The sequence below is a fragment of the Abrus precatorius genome, unplaced genomic scaffold (assembly GCF_003935025.1).
Source record: "Abrus precatorius isolate BTA unplaced genomic scaffold, Abrus_2018 Scaffold7, whole genome shotgun sequence".
Lineage (NCBI taxonomy): Eukaryota > Viridiplantae > Streptophyta > Magnoliopsida > Fabales > Fabaceae > Abrus > Abrus precatorius.
Genome location: NW_020874417.1, coordinates 983,351 through 1,001,133, shown reverse-complemented (window position 1 = coordinate 1,001,133; position 17,783 = coordinate 983,351). Strand labels below are relative to the sequence as shown.

The 17,783-nt window shown below is 34.3% G+C and overlaps 5 protein-coding genes across 6 annotated transcripts; 2 read left to right on the top strand and 3 right to left on the bottom strand.

Annotated features, from left to right (window-relative positions):
- Positions 1 to 37: 37 nt before the first annotated feature.
- On the top strand, positions 38 to 554 carry LOC113873819 (proline-rich protein 3-like). The gene is given in 3 exon segments (XM_027512152.1): positions 38 to 179; positions 264 to 357; positions 359 to 554. Coding segments are annotated over 3 exon segments (432 nt in total).
- Positions 490 to 7,349, bottom strand: LOC113870971 (magnesium/proton exchanger). Its single transcript, XM_027507594.1, has 8 exons — positions 6,386 to 7,349; positions 5,580 to 5,755; positions 4,977 to 5,095; positions 4,723 to 4,865; positions 4,458 to 4,585; positions 3,279 to 3,495; positions 3,033 to 3,162; positions 490 to 1,002 (listed from the first exon to the last, which is right to left on the bottom strand). The coding sequence occupies exons 1-8, from the start codon at positions 6,744 to 6,746 to the stop codon at positions 705 to 707; spliced, it is 1,572 nt and encodes a 523-aa protein (XP_027363395.1). The 5' UTR covers positions 6,747 to 7,349; the 3' UTR covers positions 490 to 704.
- A 2,945-nt stretch (positions 7,350 to 10,294) lies between these two features.
- Positions 10,295 to 12,407, bottom strand: LOC113870969 (pentatricopeptide repeat-containing protein At3g62890). Its single transcript, XM_027507591.1, has one exon. It carries the CDS (start codon positions 12,263 to 12,265, stop codon positions 10,544 to 10,546), a length of 1,722 nt encoding a protein of 573 aa, XP_027363392.1. The 5' UTR covers positions 12,266 to 12,407; the 3' UTR covers positions 10,295 to 10,543.
- Positions 12,408 to 13,128: 721 nt separating this feature from the next.
- Positions 13,129 to 15,557, bottom strand: LOC113870979 (60S ribosomal protein L22-2-like). 2 transcript variants are annotated; one of them, XM_027507603.1, is made up of 3 exons: positions 15,538 to 15,557; positions 14,201 to 14,410; positions 13,129 to 13,608 (listed from the first exon to the last, which is right to left on the bottom strand). In XM_027507603.1, the coding sequence occupies exons 1-3, from the start codon at positions 15,555 to 15,557 to the stop codon at positions 13,464 to 13,466; spliced, it is 375 nt and encodes a 124-aa protein (XP_027363404.1). In that variant the 3' UTR covers positions 13,129 to 13,463. The 2 variants fall into 2 exon arrangements, with proteins under 2 accessions (XP_027363404.1, XP_027363403.1); XM_027507602.1 differs by lacking the exon at positions 15,538 to 15,557 and having other exon boundaries at positions 14,201 to 14,467.
- On the top strand, positions 14,668 to 17,125 carry LOC113870978 (outer envelope pore protein 16-4, chloroplastic). Its single transcript, XM_027507601.1, has 6 exons — positions 14,668 to 14,745; positions 14,824 to 14,875; positions 14,985 to 15,016; positions 15,115 to 15,148; positions 15,230 to 15,297; positions 16,822 to 17,125. Exons 1-6 carry the CDS (start codon positions 14,686 to 14,688, stop codon positions 16,954 to 16,956), a joined length of 381 nt encoding a protein of 126 aa, XP_027363402.1. The 5' UTR covers positions 14,668 to 14,685; the 3' UTR covers positions 16,957 to 17,125.
- Positions 17,126 to 17,783: the final 658 nt, after the last annotated feature.

Genomic DNA, 17,783 nt, shown 5'->3' with positions numbered 1-17,783 from the left:
TGAGAAAGACAACTTTCAACATTCTATAGCCCATGCAATGTACCTTCATATTTTATTGTTAAACGATTCACAACAAAAATATTGTTATTTACTAACATTCAAAAAACTTGTATCCACCAACATAGGTGTTCAAGGCGTTGTCTATTGCAAATCAGGCTCAAAACTCATCCCACTTGAAGGTAATTAATTATTGTGCATTGTGCTAGATACCACATAAAATTATACATACATTATTGGATGTGTTGCTTGTTTCATATTCATAGGCGCATTGACAAGGATAACGTGTGAGGCTGTAGATGAATATGGGTTTGAAACGACACCGTTGTCTTTCTTAAGTGGGGAAACCGACGCAAAAAAGGGAACTAAAAGAGTGTAGGGCTTTCCTTGATGCCTCACCATTGGATAATTCTAGTTATCCCACAGACGTTAACAAGGCGATCAGTGGTGCTTTGCTTCATTCTTATCGTTTCCTTAATGACAAGAAGATGAAATTATATACCGTGGGGCCTTTTCTATTCACTTCACCACCTAAATCAATATCTAATGGCTATTAGATTAGATAATTGTTGGAATCCCCACCCCACAAGCCTTTTAATCAAAATATGTAATACATGTAAAGAGAGAAAAATAGAAGTAATACCCAGAAAGATGGCGTTTGACCTATGTCATAAATTTAAGTGACTAAATATGTTCCCTAAATAATTCTAAATAAACCCAGAAACCTTTAACGAAGATAGTAAAATAAAAATAATCCACAACAACGTGAAGAACGCGCTGGTAATCCATGCCCAGAGCCTCGGCCCTCCTAGCTCTGCACCCAAAATTATACGCCTAAAAACCAAAGCTGTTATACAGCCAACAGAAGTGGAGAAGAAAACAATCAACGAAAAGCTTAGTCCCCCTGCATTTTGGATTCGGAGAGGTTCTCTATATGTTATGAAGTTGTACAAAGTATCAATAAGCCATGGAACGCCAATACCAACATATATATTCACTGAATTGCTGCAAAAAGAACAAAAGACTAAAGTTAATTGAGCTAACCAGCTCTAATGATTTGGCGAGCCATAAAGTAACCTTAAGTAGTCCATGCTTCATAAAAACAGGATTCAGACGGGCATAAAATGAAAAGGGAAAAGCATGTTACAAAATAAAGATATTTCATTCAGAAATCCTAGCAAATAATTTAGTTATTTAAAGTGTTAGGCAGTAATAGCTATTTTCTGTTATTGGTTGTTATCGGTTAGTAACTACTCTGTTAGTCATTAGTTATCAAAAGCTATTTGTATATAAATATATCATGTTTTTTGGGAAGATATGATATGAGAATAACATTTCTCTGATACCATTAAAGAAGGCATTACTAGCATTTTTATAGGAGAAATTACATTGGGTACAAGTTAGTTTGTGTAATTTTTTGTACAACTTAGAGAGGAGATAGGAAGAGAAGAGAAAAAAGTATGAGAAAGGATGATTGATGTGATGGAGAGAGAGAAGATAATGATACAGAAAAGTGTTGCATGAAAAATATGAATCCGGATAGTCTGCACTTCTAACGGAAACTGCAAGCTGCAGTTTTGGATTCGCTTAAGCGAAGAAATTTCGCCTAAGCCAATTTCGCTTAAGCCAGAAAAATTCACTTAAGCGAAAATGAAAATATACTGTAACATCTTTTTTCTGCGTATTTTTGTTTAAGCGGTATTTTTGCTTAAATGAATTTGGAGTCGCTTAAGCGAAAATACGCAGGAAGAAGAAAATGTTTCCTTCTCTCGGTTTTCTTTTTTATCCTCTCCTTCTAATCCAGCCACACTCTTCCTCTCTCCTTCTCACTCAATCCATTTCTTTTCTCCCCTTCCCTATCTCTTCTTCCTTCGGCCCACCCAGTCTCCTTCTCCTTCTCTTCTCATCTAGCTCTCCTCTCCTTCCCTCCCCTTCACCCCCACTCATCCTCCTCTCCTTCTCTCCTCATCTAACCATTTTTTCTTCTCTCTGTTAGCTTTCTCCTGCTCTCCCTCTCCCTTGTGTTCTTGCCCTATCTTTGGTTTCCCTCCCTTTCTCTTTTTTTCTTTAGTTTTTCTGCTACTCTTTCTAAATTCGCTTAAGCAAATTTTCCTGAGTTAAGCAAAATTGGCTTAAACGAATTTTCTATAGCTTAAGTCAAAATCATTTTTTTACCAAAATTCACTTAAGTAAAAAAATTTCGTTTAAGCTAATTCAAAACTGCAGTATGCAGTTTCTGCCAGAACTACAGGCGATCCGGATTCAAAAAATATATCTCTTTTTATAATAGTATGTAAGATCCCCTATTATCTGAAAGGCTTCGGACCAAGGGAATAAGAATAACTGCGGACCTAAGATCTCTGCAATATTGGGTATTCCATATTCATATTGAAATTTTTAGTGGTCGTGAATATAGGAATTTGATTTTTTTAATTCCAAAATTTGACTTGAAGGACAAAAAGGGTATACCTGTTACATTTAAAAAAGGTACCACAGATCACAATACTTATCAATTACAAAACTCGTGTCCAATTTAGTCCTCGTTTCCTTTGAATTGAATTTCATCTGAGCAAATAAATTCCCTCTCTTATATTCATAATTTTCAAGAATTAAAGGACATTATTAAGATAATTCTTTTCCTGCAGTTAACATTGCAATCTTCACTTTGATGACATTGTAACACAAAACAATCTATAGTTTGCTGGTCCAATTCAGTTCCAGATGCCAGCTCCATAACATTTATATTTATGACCATATAGACTTCAATAATATCGATCAGATTGTGTTTTAAATCAGCCAAGATGCTTGAAACACGTAGTAAAGCTAATAAGGGGTTGAACCACTTGACTTTATAACTTCCTTCAGAAGTTTCGGATTAAACTACTAAAATGCAAGAAAAATCAAAAGCTGCATTCCAGGAAAATTACTAACTACTAATATCCTTCTTTAAGAAAAGCTTTAAGGCAAACCATCACGTATTGATGACATGTGACCATGTCCTAGAGCAAGAATGAAATGCATATTGAGATAAAGACCTGCAAGTGATGTTTGCAATTGCAGAATCTGCGGTTTTTTGACGTTCAGTAGCAATCTTGCTCGCCACTAGATCAGGCCATGAGGTTCCACTGGCTAGTGCTGTAAATGCTATAACATAAGGATTAATGCCTGCCAAATATTAAGAAAAACAAATTAAAATATGAATTGACAATCAAAGAGAAAACATTGGATCTATGCTGAACTTTAAAGAAGTGAACAGGAATATCATTGAGTTCTAAGAAAACCTGTGACGCAGCTTATAAGGTCTGTGATCCTAGTCACAATGTAAGCTATCCCACTGATGAAAAGCAGAGAGCAAATGAAGGAGATCCACCCATGAGCGATTTGGCATGGAGGAACAAAAGCAAACAAAAATCTCCATGGTAAAAGCAGCAATTGCCAGAAAATTCGAGCTATGCGGAGATAGACATTGTTCAATTTTTTTGATTCTGGGCTCTCCAACTGTTGAAGAAATTGCAGACTCAGACATCAGAAATTGAAAATATGTTGTTGGAATTCTACATCAGAATTATTTATCAGTAAATTAATGTTCACAATTTCAAACTACCGTAAAAAAATGCTAATTATTAAAGGATGTATGGTTAGTAAATTGCACTACTATCCAAATCTGGCTCCAAACTGTGAATTTTTGCCCTTACAATGAATAACACTTAATTCTCTGTAATTCAATAAATACCATTATATCCAAACTTCAAAATAACAGCAAGGTATAAATGTTATAAATGTCTTAAATTTATGACTACATAAAGTACAAAAGGGAAATGGCCTTTAGAAAATTAGCTTGATAGTTAGGAATTTCCATTTATAATTTCTTAGTGTGGAATCACAAACTGACTCAAAAGCTAGAAAAATGTAAACAATGAACTATGTTTATTAGAAAATTTGACCTATCTAAAATTTATTTGGGGGTAGACAGATACTGACAATCCTTTGTGAAGGTAAGGGACAGAAGAAGCGAAGGATTAAAATAGAGAGAAAATGATTTTGAACATAGGCAACCAAAACAGGAGAGCAAGATGGTTTCATAACTATAGGAATTACCAGGAGGCAAAAGACAATAGAGTGAGATCAACATAGGAGCAGAGAGATGGGCATGACCTTCAACTTGCAGTTTTCCTTAAAATTATAAGTGAATTTGTGACATGATGTGGGTATATATATATATATATAATAACATAAGATCAATTGTACTATCCTGAGAGAATACATTTCTTTATCAGAAGAGGCCAATATCCTAGCCTTCATAGTCATAAACTTAGTAATTTAGTATATAGCCTTAGTAACAGTAATAGTAACGATGTTCATGAATCAATGATAAGATCTTGTTCTTAACAGTTTTTTCCTTGAATCTATGATATCAGCATTTAATCTTAAAGACACACTAGCAACATAAAATGAAGTACCCTCAGTGCATCCACAAATTGTTGTGTCCAAATTGTAAACAAATGGGTATCCTCCAACGTAGTTTCTTTAACTTCGTCTGAAATTTCAGCCTCCTCATCTATTTGAGGTACTCTGACATACAATGGATCTGCAAATTAGAAACATTTTGACACAGTATGATCGGGAATTTCAGGATGTTTCAGTTTCTAAGTAAATTGTTTCAGAAGAAGAAAACATCGTGCCAAGTCAAGCCAAATTTCACTACATTAAGGTGGGGACAACTACCAGTCAGGTTTTCTGAATAAATGGAAAAAATTTCAACAGTGTCCACATTTTTTTCGTCATAGCACTCCACCTTCTCATGCGCTTCTTGTTGAAAGTAAGGAGTCTCTTCTGGCACCCAATCCTCAGGCCTATCATCTCTTGCACTTCAAATATACAATAAGGCATCAGACTAGCACGATCAATATTTGAGAGGATCAAGGAATCTTAATATTTTTGGTCAATTATAATAAAAAGAAACCAGTGGAAGCATATACATTGGTAGAGAAATATAGGGCCAACGTTTGTCTTGAGCATAAGCATGGATCAATAGTAATCCATACTGCAGTACTGTCAACAAGGCTTCCCACAGAGTCACCACATTTGGAGTCCACACCTACATTCAGCTTCATAATCAATATATCACAAAAAATAAAAAAGAACAATAAAATATTGAATAAAAAAAGTCATGATACAGTTAAACAAGATAGTCCTCATATGTCAACTTTTTTTATATTTTTTTTTATTGTTTTTGAAGTTATCAAACCCTAAGTATGAGTAATGAGTTGTAATTGTCATGACTTGCTGATTGGGGCGCATCCTTTTGTAGGATATCAGTGCCCATGTAGGAGATGCAAATTCACTTAAAGACATTGGCCATGAAAACCTAAGAATCACATCTAACATTCTTGAAAGTGAGAGGCAGTCTCGGAAGTTTTCTCTTTTTCGTAGGTTATATACTGTTTTTAAGAAAAGCAGGGTTCGTGTCAGAAATGAACGCCCAAATTAGATTTTTACACGTCCAGAAATGAATTGATAAAAATGAGAAGGAAGCAAACAATAGAAATTTAAGATGTTGTAAACAGAAGAATTGGAATTACCTCCAAAATTATGTATAACCAACAGTAAGCCCAAAATGACCAAAACAGCTCCACCAGCCATACTCCTAGATCAGCAATCTTTTTCAGCTCTCCTGCTTTTGGAACTACTACACAAACAGCGTGGATCTGGAAAAGGTCAAATGCAGCAGAACCAACAAGTGTTCCAGGTCCCAAACCTGAATATTTAGCAGAGTTATAGAGAGTTACAATAATGGTTAACAGTCTAGAGCCTCTCAATAATTCCAGAAAGAATTGAAGATAAGAATGAAAAAATACTGATACTGCAGCATCAGTATTATTGAAAAGGAATAAAATTATTGCACACACTTAAGTTTGGAAAACTACTTTAGACAGTTTAAGGTTGTTAGCAACTAATCAATCAAGAAATTCTCTAGGTACTTCTGGTACAGAATAAATAGTAGTCAGAGGTGGAGTCAAAGTCTTAAAAGAGGTTATAATAACCATTGTAAACATGTAAAACAATGAGAAATCAATTGCTTGGTCAATTAACCCTTGTTTAGCAATTTGAGGAAACTACAAGGAAAGAAGTGAATACTTCAGAATGTGCCAAATCAGCACTATATGTAGCCTACCAAATAAATGTAATTTTAGCAGTAAAAAGAAAGCGGCTGTCAGAGCAGAAAGACAGAGGATTAAAACATGAGGGGAAAAAAAAAAAAAACTACTTCATTGCATATATTCCCTAAATGTCAAATCCACCAAAATCATAATCAATAAACGAATCAAACATGATTGTAATCTTCTATAATAAGAGAGAAACAGGACAATAGCTTTGGAAAACAAACCTCCAGCATAAAGCTTCCCTATGTTTTGTATAGCATCGATGGTGGCTAATGATATCTGAGGAAAGCTAGTTCCAAAGGCCAACAAGCTAATATCCGCAATTGTGTAATTCCAAACTTTTTCATATCTAATAATTTCAGTTTTAGTAACAGGATCTACCTCCACTACCTTCCTTGTGTGCTTCACAACATTTTCCATTGATCGGAAGAAGCGAGCAGTTATAGCCGATAATCCAATGAAACAATAAGCAAGGCCGAGAAAATACAAAAATGTCCTAAAATTTCCTCCAAGAACAATTTCTCCACTAAAAATTAAGTGCTTTTCACATTTCTCATCCCCCAGTATACTCGAAAAGTTAACCATTCTTTTTGCCTTATTGGGCTATGTACCAACAATGTTCAATTCAGAGAGTTCACGCCAGAAAACAGCCACGCCCTTGTACAACAAGTAAGATATCAGATACATCACTCAGGACACTGATTATGCGAGGTCGTTAACCTCCGTCAAAAACCAAATTGAAAAAAAATTGACCAAAACAATCTATTGCTTAAACAACACGAGATCCCTTTCGAATTTTGAGAAAAAAAAAATAGAAGCAATTATTCAGCTGGCAGCATGAACTCGAGTCGAGCAAGTATGTATCAGTAGTAGATTCAGAAGAATTAATATTTATTATTTTCTATTTTTTTAAGAAGTTGCAAAACTAATCACGAGCTTGTATTCGAGAGTTCGAGCACGCAAACTATGCATTTGATCTGAGAATGGGAAGTGCAAATTGAGAAAGAAAAGAGGTGGAGTTATGGATTTGGAATGAGGAGAGGACAAATCAAAGATGTACCGGCGAAGGCAGAATTCACCGGACCGGATCGCGGGGGATTTTCCCGGCAACAGCCATTTTTTTTTACTCCCATACAAATGGAACAGATTTTGGATTTGAGAGTAACTTTACAGAACGTGTTGTTGCATGGTCCAACATGGTTCTCGGTTCATTTTATAGTTGGACTGAATCACTCCCCGTAAGAAAAAATATTAAAAATAGTTAATATATTATTTTTTAAAAGATTAATTGCGGTATTTTAAATTTATTTTAATTAAATTTATAATTTATTATTATATAAGTTATTAAACAATTAATAATAAAAATATGTAAAAAGATAATAATTTTAAAAAAATATATAAATAACTTATATTAAGAATTAATATTTCTAAAATTTTCTAAATTTATAAATGAAAAATTATTTCTCCATTTCCTTCGGAACTCTGCTACCCAAGCATTAATAGGAACTTGTGAACCTAATTCATAAGCGAGAAATTGGCTGCTTGGACCACAGGGGAAACATAAATTAAATAATTCATACATTTTCTATCAATTTTTGCGACGAATATTTTTTACTCCTTTTACATACTTAGATTCAATACCAAAAATTAATATTAATCAAATCATATCAAATAAAGCAAAATTTTTAACAATAATCAGGTATATTTTAAAAATAAATAAAATTATAATACAAATTTTTATTTCAATTAAGTTTAGTGTTCTATATTTTCTTAAAAATTATTATTAGTTAAATGCACATTTGATAGACGCATAGAAATAATTTTTTTATATTTTTTGTTTGTTTTTATGCGTCATAATATGGTAAAAATTAATCTGAAAACATTTATTTATATAATATATATATATATTAAATTGAAATTTTTAATATAATATTTGACTAAAAATATAATTTAAAGTGAAATTTATTAGGGAATATTTTACTTGATCGGAGGCAAATCCAGTTGCCGTACAGCTGGAAACGAGAATAACGTGGGGTTGAATGTTTTATTTGAATGTTTTTATTTGAAGTGATAAGAAAGAAAAATGGAAGGTAGTCCTACATTTTTCTACCCTTTCTGGCAGTGAAATGAATAATAAAATGAAAGATGATTTTTTAAGTTTATTTTAATATTAATTTTTTTAAAATTATTATAAAAAGTATTAACAAAGGATACTATGTTAATTTTCTTAGTAAATTATTATTATTATTATTATTATTATTATTATTATTACAAAAAAAATTCTTATATAATTTTATTATTTTGTATTATATTTTTTACTCATTCAATATTCAAATAAGTAATTTTTTTTCGTTACTTTCATTATCCAAATAATTTTTTTTCTTTAGTTATTATTATTATTATTATTTATTTTATCTCTCCTCGAAATAAAGCTTCAAAGCAAGTTGCCACTTGTCCCTTTTCCACTAGTAATAAACTAATGTTACCTTTCCCTATCACAATTTTACCCTTACGCAATACTTATTATTTTTTTAAAGTTTTAGGGGCAAGATATTTATTACTATGAGGTGTTAGTTGTACATTTTATATAATCTTCTATAAAATAAAAGAAAGAGAGAAAAAAATAAAAATGAATATGTAATTAAGTGATATGGACTATGGTTAAGCAAAATAAAAAGTAGTATTAGAAAATAATTATAAAACTTTGTTGTATAAATAATAGAGTTTAATTTTAATATACTATTAATATAAATATTTTTATATTTTTAATTAATTAAAAATATTCTTACATGTAATATTGAAATTATTTAATAAAAAATAATATTTTTAAAGATAGAATAGTAATTTATAGTTAAATAATAACTAAAAATTATCTTATTAAAATGTTGAATTAAATTTTAAACAATGTAGTTCTAACTGTTTGATGAATAGAGCAAGATATTTGTTATTATTTTAGTGTGAAGAGTGCAAGATATTTATTTTGAAAACATGAAATTCACATCAGTGACTAATTAGTTAAATTATTAACGAAAAATTATTAAAAAAAAAAACACAGCGCAATCTATTCCTGATACACTCCATGATGTCAATGACTCAATATTTTGCTTCTCATTCTCATTAGCTCCTCGTCAATGAGCCGAAAGACTGGAAGGGGTATTTTTTATTGGACTTTTTTTTCTCTCCAATTTTTATGTAAAAAACTAATTCAAATTAAAAATAATATACAGTTTAATTTTATTAAATTTTAAATATCATTAGAGATTTTAGTGCATGTTTAGTATCTTGTTTACATTTTTATAATCACATTAAATTGATGCACACATGCTTTGATTATTTTGTTTAACTTTAACTCTAAACTTACATGTGAGTAAATATGATAAACTATAACTCTTGCGTTAAATAAAATATATATATATATATATATATATATATTGAGTTTTATTACAAGTTTATTTTTAAGAGAATTTCTATTAAACATCAATCACATCAATTTAAATCACTTACTTTAAAACAAAATAAAAAATTTAAAGTCAAATTAATTTAAATTCAAGTTTGCAAATTTATTCCAAACACACACTCATACATATCTCAGTCCCACTTTTGGTTTTGGCCTTTCTTGTTAACGGCACATTATACAAAATTAACAGATAAACTAAGAGTTAAGAATCTAGCTGAGAGGTCCAAAAGTTGAGGTAAAAGTTAAGGGTGTGTTTCGCCTCGCTCACTTTTCTCGTGTATATAATGTAGTAATCATTAGTGTGTGTTCCTAAAGGAAGCTCACTTTGTGGACAAATATATTTTAACGCAATACATACCAATAAAGGAAGTTTCTATTTTAAATCATAAAATTACGAATAAGACACAATAATTTCATTAAAGGCAAAGAAACGAAAGAACGTTTGCTTTATATGTGTCTCTTCTCTTTTTAATGAATTTTGGCGTGTGGTATTATACTTTAACTCGCCCTCTATCCACAGTGAATCATTCACGCACTCTCGTTCATTTCTTTTCATCTGTCCCTTTTACTGTGTATATAACGTAGCATTAGCGTGTGTTGCTAAAGGAAGCTCACTCTGTGGACGGATATTTTAAGGCAATACATACCAAAAAAGGAAGTTTCTGTTTAAAGGACACAATAATTTCATTAAAGGCAAACAAACGAAAGAACACTTGCTTTGTGTCTTTTGTCTAACTGAACTTTGGTATGTGGTATTATTCTAACTCGCCCTCTATCCATAGAGAATCATTAGTATACTCTCGACTCTCGTTCCTTTCTTTTTATCTGAATACTGTCCACCCTTCTCTCGTGAAACTATATCCGAGTCAATAGTTTGTACATATATCCTACATTAAAAATATACACTCGAGTTTTCCATTATTATTTACCAGTAGTCTTTGCAGGAGCAAAACCCATTTTCAAAATGGTGAAACCGGTTGCAATCTCTAACAACAATCTCCCTATTAAATTCCCTAGATATCATCTTGATTGCAGCATGACAATCGCTACATATCCTCAAGTTCTTTACGATCCGAATTGTGGTACCCGGGCTTGTCCTGAGGAAGCAATATGCAATTGCCAGTTTTTCACTATGAAGAGACAATGCAAATTCTTTTCCTTCCTCATCCAAATCTAGCAATACCTCACCCGTGTTACGTGTATAACCATGCTTTTCCAACCTCTTCATAATCTCATCAAGCATTCTATATATATCTTGGGTTTCTGGATGAGAATTATCCCCCACAAAAAACTCACGAATAACCCCATCAATCTCAACCAAACTACACCCCGGAACTTTCTTGATGCCCCGCACCTCCATAAGGTCTCTCAAATGCCTCACCTCCCCCCACCGTCCTAGCTTTGCATACACGTTAGAAAGAAGCACGTAGGCACCACTATTTGTGGGTTCCAACTCAAGAAGTTTCTTTATTGAGATCTCACAAGTTTCAATGTCTCCATGCATCCTAGCCCCACTAAGCAGAGCGCCCCATACGATGACATCAGGTTCCATAGGCATTGTTTTCACAACATTCCAAGCATCCTCTATACGACCTGCTCTACTATATAGATCTACCATGCAACCATAATGTTGAATCAGAGGACTAAAACCATACTCACTCCTCATCCTCTTGAAATATTCACTTCCTTCACTAACCAAACCTCCGTGTACACAAGCACAAAGAACACCCACAAACGTCACAGCATTTGGCCTCACCCCATTACTTACCATCTTCGCAAATAGTTCAAAGCATTCCTCGGAAAGTCCATGCATGGCCAATGCAGCAACCATGGCACTCCATGCCATCACATCCTTTTCAACACCCATATCATCAAATACGCATTTTGCCCTTTCAATGCTTCCACACTTGGCATACATGTCTATCAAAGATGTGCCCAACACAACATCGATTTTCATCCCACATTTGTCAATATAAGCATGAACCCATTTCCCATGCTGAAGCGCACCTAAGCGAGCACAAGCTGAGAGCACAGCAGACATGACGAACTCATTGGGTTTGAGTTCACGACCTTGCAACACCTGCAAATTACGAAACAAAGAAAGTGCGGTTTTGTACTCACCGCACTTCACGTAACCATGAATCATGCAGCTCCACGATATAACGTTTCTGTTGGGCATTTTATTGAACAGTTTCCTTGCAATATGAATCATGCCCACGTTGGCATTTGCGTGGATGATAGCGTTCCAAGATGGTAAATCAGGGTGAGTTATTTCATCGAACACTTGGCGAGCGAAGGTGAGGCTGCCACAGGAAGAGTACATGTTGATAAGGGAGGTTTGAACAAAAGGGTCGTTGGTGAGGCCAAGGAGGAAGATTTGAGCATGGAGTAAGCGTCCTTGAGGGAGCTGAGAATGGGAATTGAAGGATTGGAGAAGGAAAGGGAAGGTGTGAAGATCGGGGAGCACAGCATGGGAGCGCATGCGAAGGTAGAGAGAGAGTGATGGTGGAAACGGTGAATGTTGAAGTGTGGCTCTGGCGCTGGCTCGAATGAGGTTATTCCAGACGAAGGATTCGATGTTGGGGTGGGACAGATGAAGGGTTGGGTGTGTACATGATATTGATATAGCCTTCGTCGAAGCACGCATTGGAGCTCACTCGTAAAGCCAATGAAATCATAAACACTGGGTTTTGGTGTTGCAGAGTAGAGACCTTTATTTTACCCACTTCACTTCTTCAAAATTGCCACTTTCGTTGCTACTTGCTTACTTCGTAATTGCACTGTTTAGAATTCACCCAGGGCTTAATAATGATAAAATTATAAGAAAACCTAGAATTGTGGTTATATTCTTGTAACATTTACAATTTAAATTGATCAAGGAAATATTTATCAAACAAAACAAAGATACTTGAATTTTATCACAAGACAAATACACATAATGGATTGTTTCGACTGTAAGCCAATGAATCATTAGCTATTTAACAAAATTATGCTTCTCTCTAGCTGTATAATCAGTCGCGAAGGCAATCTCATGTTAAGGTGAAAGGACAACTTTATAAAACAAAAGTATTGCATAATATTTTATGATCTACATCGTTGTTATGATAATCTATCCAAAGAAAATACATTTTTGAATAGGCCCTCTAGCTTCATTCATAGGTTGGAACTAGATTACTTTCAACATCATTTAACAAAAAATAATTATTTGTTTTCCCTTTTCCTTCACTTCCCTCGGAGGTCCTTCACAAATATTATTTAGGCGCTATTCTAGTGCTAGGACCACCCTAACATAAAAAAAATCGTTCAATAGAGTTCTTGCTGCCCTTATATCGTATTAATTCACGCATGAATTTTTACTTTTTTAAGCCTCCCGTGCCACCAAGACTCCACCTGCAACACTGTACTTCTGCGAGCCTGTACATTGGGCTATTAAATACTGTGCATAGAAGTCGAGATCCGAATCTAGATGTTTCGGGGAGAAAACTCTACCCTGCTTAATAAAGGTGAATCCGGCGTCAAATTAAACTTTCTGTGATTATCATCGATAATAACACAAATTTTATGCCCCATTGGAAGAGGAAAAACCAAAAAACACATCTGGCATTGTAACAGTAAAAGGTGACCAAATTAACAATAGTCATGCCAACATAAAGTTGCACGAACGGTATCTGAATTTTTATGGCAACCTCTCCAATAATCACTGTAAAACTTCATTAGGGCAAAAAGTTCCAAATTAAACACAGGAATATTTAAACAACCAGTAACAAGTCAATAAACAACAAAGATAAAAAAGACTCCACAACAACTAAGCCTGACGGAGAATGCCTCAAGACATAATTAAACATTCAGTCCTCCTCTTCACCCTCATTCTCAGCAATGTTGAAGTATCTCAACTCATAGACATTTCTGTCCTTGTTGGAGGCAATCACCCGGAGCCAATCCCTCACGTTGTGTTTTTTCAAGTACTTCTTGGTTAAGTATTTCAGATACCTGAGCAAGGTGATGAATAGAAAATTGTAAATGAAGGAAAATCAAAATACTAGAGAGAGGAAATGTACCCACAGAAAATTGGGCTACAAAAAAACCAAATTCAATTTCATGATACATACATAGAATATGCATACAGCAACACCTAATCTTCTTACCCGAGAAGATAACTAAACAGGGCATCTCTACATATACTTTTCAATTCAAATAAACATGACAAGTTATTAAGCAATCTAACAAATCACATCATAAACGTTAAACAACAACTAAATGAAGCATATTCCACCATGATGACCGCATTTAGCCTTATACCACCAACCAATCCCATAGTACAAAATTACTAAAGGAAAAAATTAGTTAACCTAATAGAAACGCATAAGAGTGGAAGTGCAAAATGCCAGTAACATGGCAAAAAATTTCCCCTTGGTAAATATCTCAGCTAGCGGAGCAATAAGATTAATTGACGACGAACAACAATATGGGAAAATAGAACCCCTTGATTAGAGGAACGCGACAATGGTAATGGTTTAAAAAACATGAAGCACAAGAGCAGAGTCGTGAACTAAGCACCGTTAGTCAAAGACGAAGAAAGCACCTTTTAGAGAAGTTGCTGTCGGAGTTGACGGTGATCTTGCTCTTGTCCCTCGTAACGGTAACGGAATCGCCGAGTGCACCGGCCTTGCCGCCGACCTTAATCCTCTCCTGAAGGAACTTCTCAAGGGAAGCAATGTCCATGATCTTATCTTCCACCGGCTTCCCGCAATCGATCACGAAGCTCGCTCCCTTCTTCTTCCCCTTCGCTCCGCTCATCTTCGCGCCTCTCTCTCACACTCTGCTCCTGCTGATGGGGATAAACGAACAACACAGAAGCAGCGCTACCAATATAAACTAGGGTTTCCGTCTCTTAAAACGCCAGCAACTGCTGCCGTTTTGCCCATTTATTTTTTTTATTCGGGTTCTAAGTATTTGGGCCAATGATATTTTAGCATGGGTCTAAGCCCAACAAAAGGCCCAGTTGTGAAAAACATTCCCATCCCTGGTGCCTTCCGCTGCGACTGGGAGAAACTGGAAAAAAAACACATGGACGACGTCGTTCCGTGCTCCTCCATCGCCGTCGAGTCTATCATTCGTGTCGGAACGGTAACGTCGTATGTTATAGCTTGCTTCTTCTTTAATTGCTAAATCAGCGACCTAATGAAACTATAAATTGTTCTTCAGGCAGGTGCAATCTGGGGCTTGTGTAGCGGTCCCTACGACGCTCGTCAACAGGGTAAATTTGTGTTATACATGCTTACTCGTAATGCTAGTTGTACCACTATAATTTCTATTATGATTATGAATATGAATTTCTAACTTGTGATCATCCATTTCTTGTGCAGGTCTTACTGGTATTGCTCAAGCTTCTTTTGTGGTAAAGGAATCATTTCATTATTTATTTATTATTCTATCAAATTCAAAACTGGTTTTAAGGTTTTCAGTGACCTGATGACTTAATTTTGTGTTGCACAGGCAAATTCAGTTCGCAAAAACTTGTTTCGATGTGGTAATTCAACTATGGACAAGATGATGTTTAAGATGTGCAATCATGCTTTGAGCGTTAACGTTGCTTGATTTCGATTTTTAGGGATTGTAGCTGGCGTTTTCAGCATTACTCGATGTGGGGTTCAGAAATACAGGAGGCAGAATGATTGGGTTAGTGAATTCCTTCTCTCTTTTGCCTTGGTTTGCAAATGGTCAACAGTATAAAAAATATTCATTTGCAATTAGGTGAAATAGATTTTGTTACTGAGCAAATGCTATAGAGTCATTCTTTCAACAAATCTAGACCTGTGATGAAGCTTTCAGATATAGTATCAGGCAATAGAATTTGTGCTTCTAGTATAGATTTATGATTTTCGGATTTTAATTTATTTTATGCTTGCTCGGATTGGCGGAGATGTTCCTTCAGTCATGTCAGATGTTTAGATATCTGTTTTAATTCTTGACTATTCCTGGGGTGGTCTCAATGCTACTTTTTCATGTCAGAAAGGTGTATGTACCTATGAAGCCCAAGTACTCCAAAATTGGCAAAATATCAGTGTTGCAGACGTATGATTCACCTACGTAATATCCTCGGGACTATCCTCCGTTTTTTTTTTTTTTTTAATTTCATTAATTGATTCATTTGGTGCACTGCTTTCATATGACTTACCATCAAAATATGTTTGACCAAAGATACAGTGCATTGGTAATTTTCAATATGGCTAGTTTCAATCTTAAACCCAGTGCTTCTGTTACTGTTTTGCACATAGTACGGTCGTAACAAAATGGACTGGTATCAGGGCTTGCTGATCTCACACATCGCTGTTTTTGGCTTTTGCACATCTCTTTTTGTTCTGGGTCTTGCACGTGATCTCTATTCTGCATCTCACAATATTGCTGGTCTCACATCTTCTAGTCTCACATGTTGTATCTCTTCGTATCCTCTGTCTTCGTTGATCATTGAAGCTTGATCTTCCTGACCATTGAAACAAAATTGCACATGGCTCCAGTCTCTTTATAAATATTGTGCATTAATGTTTTTTTTTTTTAATTTACATTAACGTATCTACACTGTAGCTATCTTGAATTTTGAAAATTTTCTTGTATCCGTGTTGTTTTAAGTTTATTCTAGACTTAATAGATACTTGGATGCACCTTGGTGTGTGCTTATTATGGGCAGCAAGGCCTTTAGAGATCGAGGTGGTAGGAGCAATGGTATTGGGTTTGGGCCTGGTAGGATCATACCGCTTCAACGTTAATACGATGTTGCAAGTACAAAGCACTCAAGCACAAGACTGAAAAGAAAAAAAAAGGCACTCAAGCACCATGAACCTTTGATTGCGTAGAAGCTTCAATCTTTGAATATTAGTGACAGGTCATTAGGGACTTAGTTATATATTTATCTAAGGTTCTTTGAATGGCTAGATTCTTCTTACCAGACAGCACACTGCTTAACGCTATGTTTGTAGTTTTGGGGGCTAACTTTGGCATTGATTCGGAAACCACCATTTTATTTTTGACATTGCAAAGCATGTTTCGAGCAATGATCTGGCTAGATTTATGTATTTGCATGGTTGCATATGTAGGCACTTAAGTTTTAACAATCGCGAGTGACAATACAACATGATCCTGGTTCAATGAGTTGCTGAAATTAATTTTAAATTTTCTCCTTTTCTTTCTAAATTTCCCCAACAGGTCAATGGTTTGATTGCGGGTGCCGTAGCAGGTGCAGCTGTTGCTGCTAGGACACGAAGTTGGACGCAGGTGATTGGGATGGCTGGTTTGGTTTCTGTTTTCTGTGCTGCAGCTGATTATTCCAGAACATCTTAAATACATCTTAGAAACCCGGACAGAGAATATTTAAGACTCGTAATTTTTTCGGATTGCATCAACAAGCAAAATTTTGTTACTTGGCAGATTTTGAATATCTTACATATAATTTAAACATCCATCTGTGTTTAGAGTAATCTTAATTTTGGTTAAAATTCCTCCTTGTACTCAATGTAGAATAATATAAAGTTCACTAATTTTGTGGTTATATGTAAGATAGAAAAGGATAGAAAAACCTCGTGCTCTTTATGTTGCAAGAAGGAACATTTGGTAATTGTTGTTCTCTTTGATGCTTGAACGTTCAGCACCCGGCATTTCACCAATTTTTTCCCAAATCAATTTCCATATACTTGTATTTTTCAATGCTTGGGATTCTTTTTTTACTGAAAACAAAATTAATATAATAACTTTTGGTGTTCCAAATATGAAATAGTTAGTAAAAATGGTTAGGTGTTGATACTTAAAATTCAAACAGATAATTAGATAAAATTAAAGCTTTAGGAAAACTTTCCTATAAAATTGAAGGAAATTTATAATTTTACAATATTTTGTTTTCTCACATCATGGTCTCATTTCTTTTATTTTCGTGGTCTTAATGCGAAAGATTTACACCATAGGCTCCATTAAAGGTATTCATAGATTGGATTTTCAAAAAATCAATTTAGATACATTTAAAATCCAATTATATGAATTAGATTATAAACTAATCTATTTTAATTTTTTTAAAACCAGTTTAAATTTGGTTTAAAAATTTAAATTTAGTTTAAAATTGATTTTAAACTATTTTTACATATGGTAAAAATATACTATAACTATTTTTTAATTAT

Bases quoted from the DNA above. Each gene is read 5' to 3' on its own strand.
- LOC113870971 (XM_027507594.1), bottom strand. From the start codon at position 6,746: ATGGTTAACTTTTCGAGTATACTGGGGGATGAGAAATGTGAAAAGCAC. The intron at 5,096-5,579 runs GTAATTCCAATT...AGCTGAATGTAG, and splicing joins GGTTATACATAATTTTGGAG to GTGTGGACTCCAAATGTGGT. The intron at 3,496-4,457 runs GTACTTCATTTT...TTTCTTCAACAG, and splicing joins AATTTGTGGATGCACTGAGG to TTGGAGAGCCCAGAATCAAA.
- LOC113870969 (XM_027507591.1), bottom strand. From the start codon at position 12,265: ATGCGTGCTTCGACGAAGGCTATATCAATATCATGTACACACCCAACC.
- LOC113870978 (XM_027507601.1), top strand. From the start codon at position 14,686: ATGGACGACGTCGTTCCGTGCTCCTCCATCGCCGTCGAGTCTATCATT. The intron at 14,746-14,823 runs GTAACGTCGTAT...ATTGTTCTTCAG, and splicing joins CTATCATTCGTGTCGGAACG to GCAGGTGCAATCTGGGGCTT. The intron at 15,298-16,821 runs GTTAGTGAATTC...TTTCCCCAACAG, and splicing joins ACAGGAGGCAGAATGATTGG to GTCAATGGTTTGATTGCGGG.
- LOC113870979 (XM_027507603.1), bottom strand. From the start codon at position 15,557: ATGACTGAAGGAACATCTCC. The intron at 14,411-15,537 runs GCCAATCCGAGC...CGCGAAGATGAG, and splicing joins ATGACTGAAGGAACATCTCC to CGGAGCGAAGGGGAAGAAGA. The intron at 13,609-14,200 runs GTGCTTTCTTCG...CACCTTGCTCAG, and splicing joins GACAGCAACTTCTCTAAAAG to GTATCTGAAATACTTAACCA.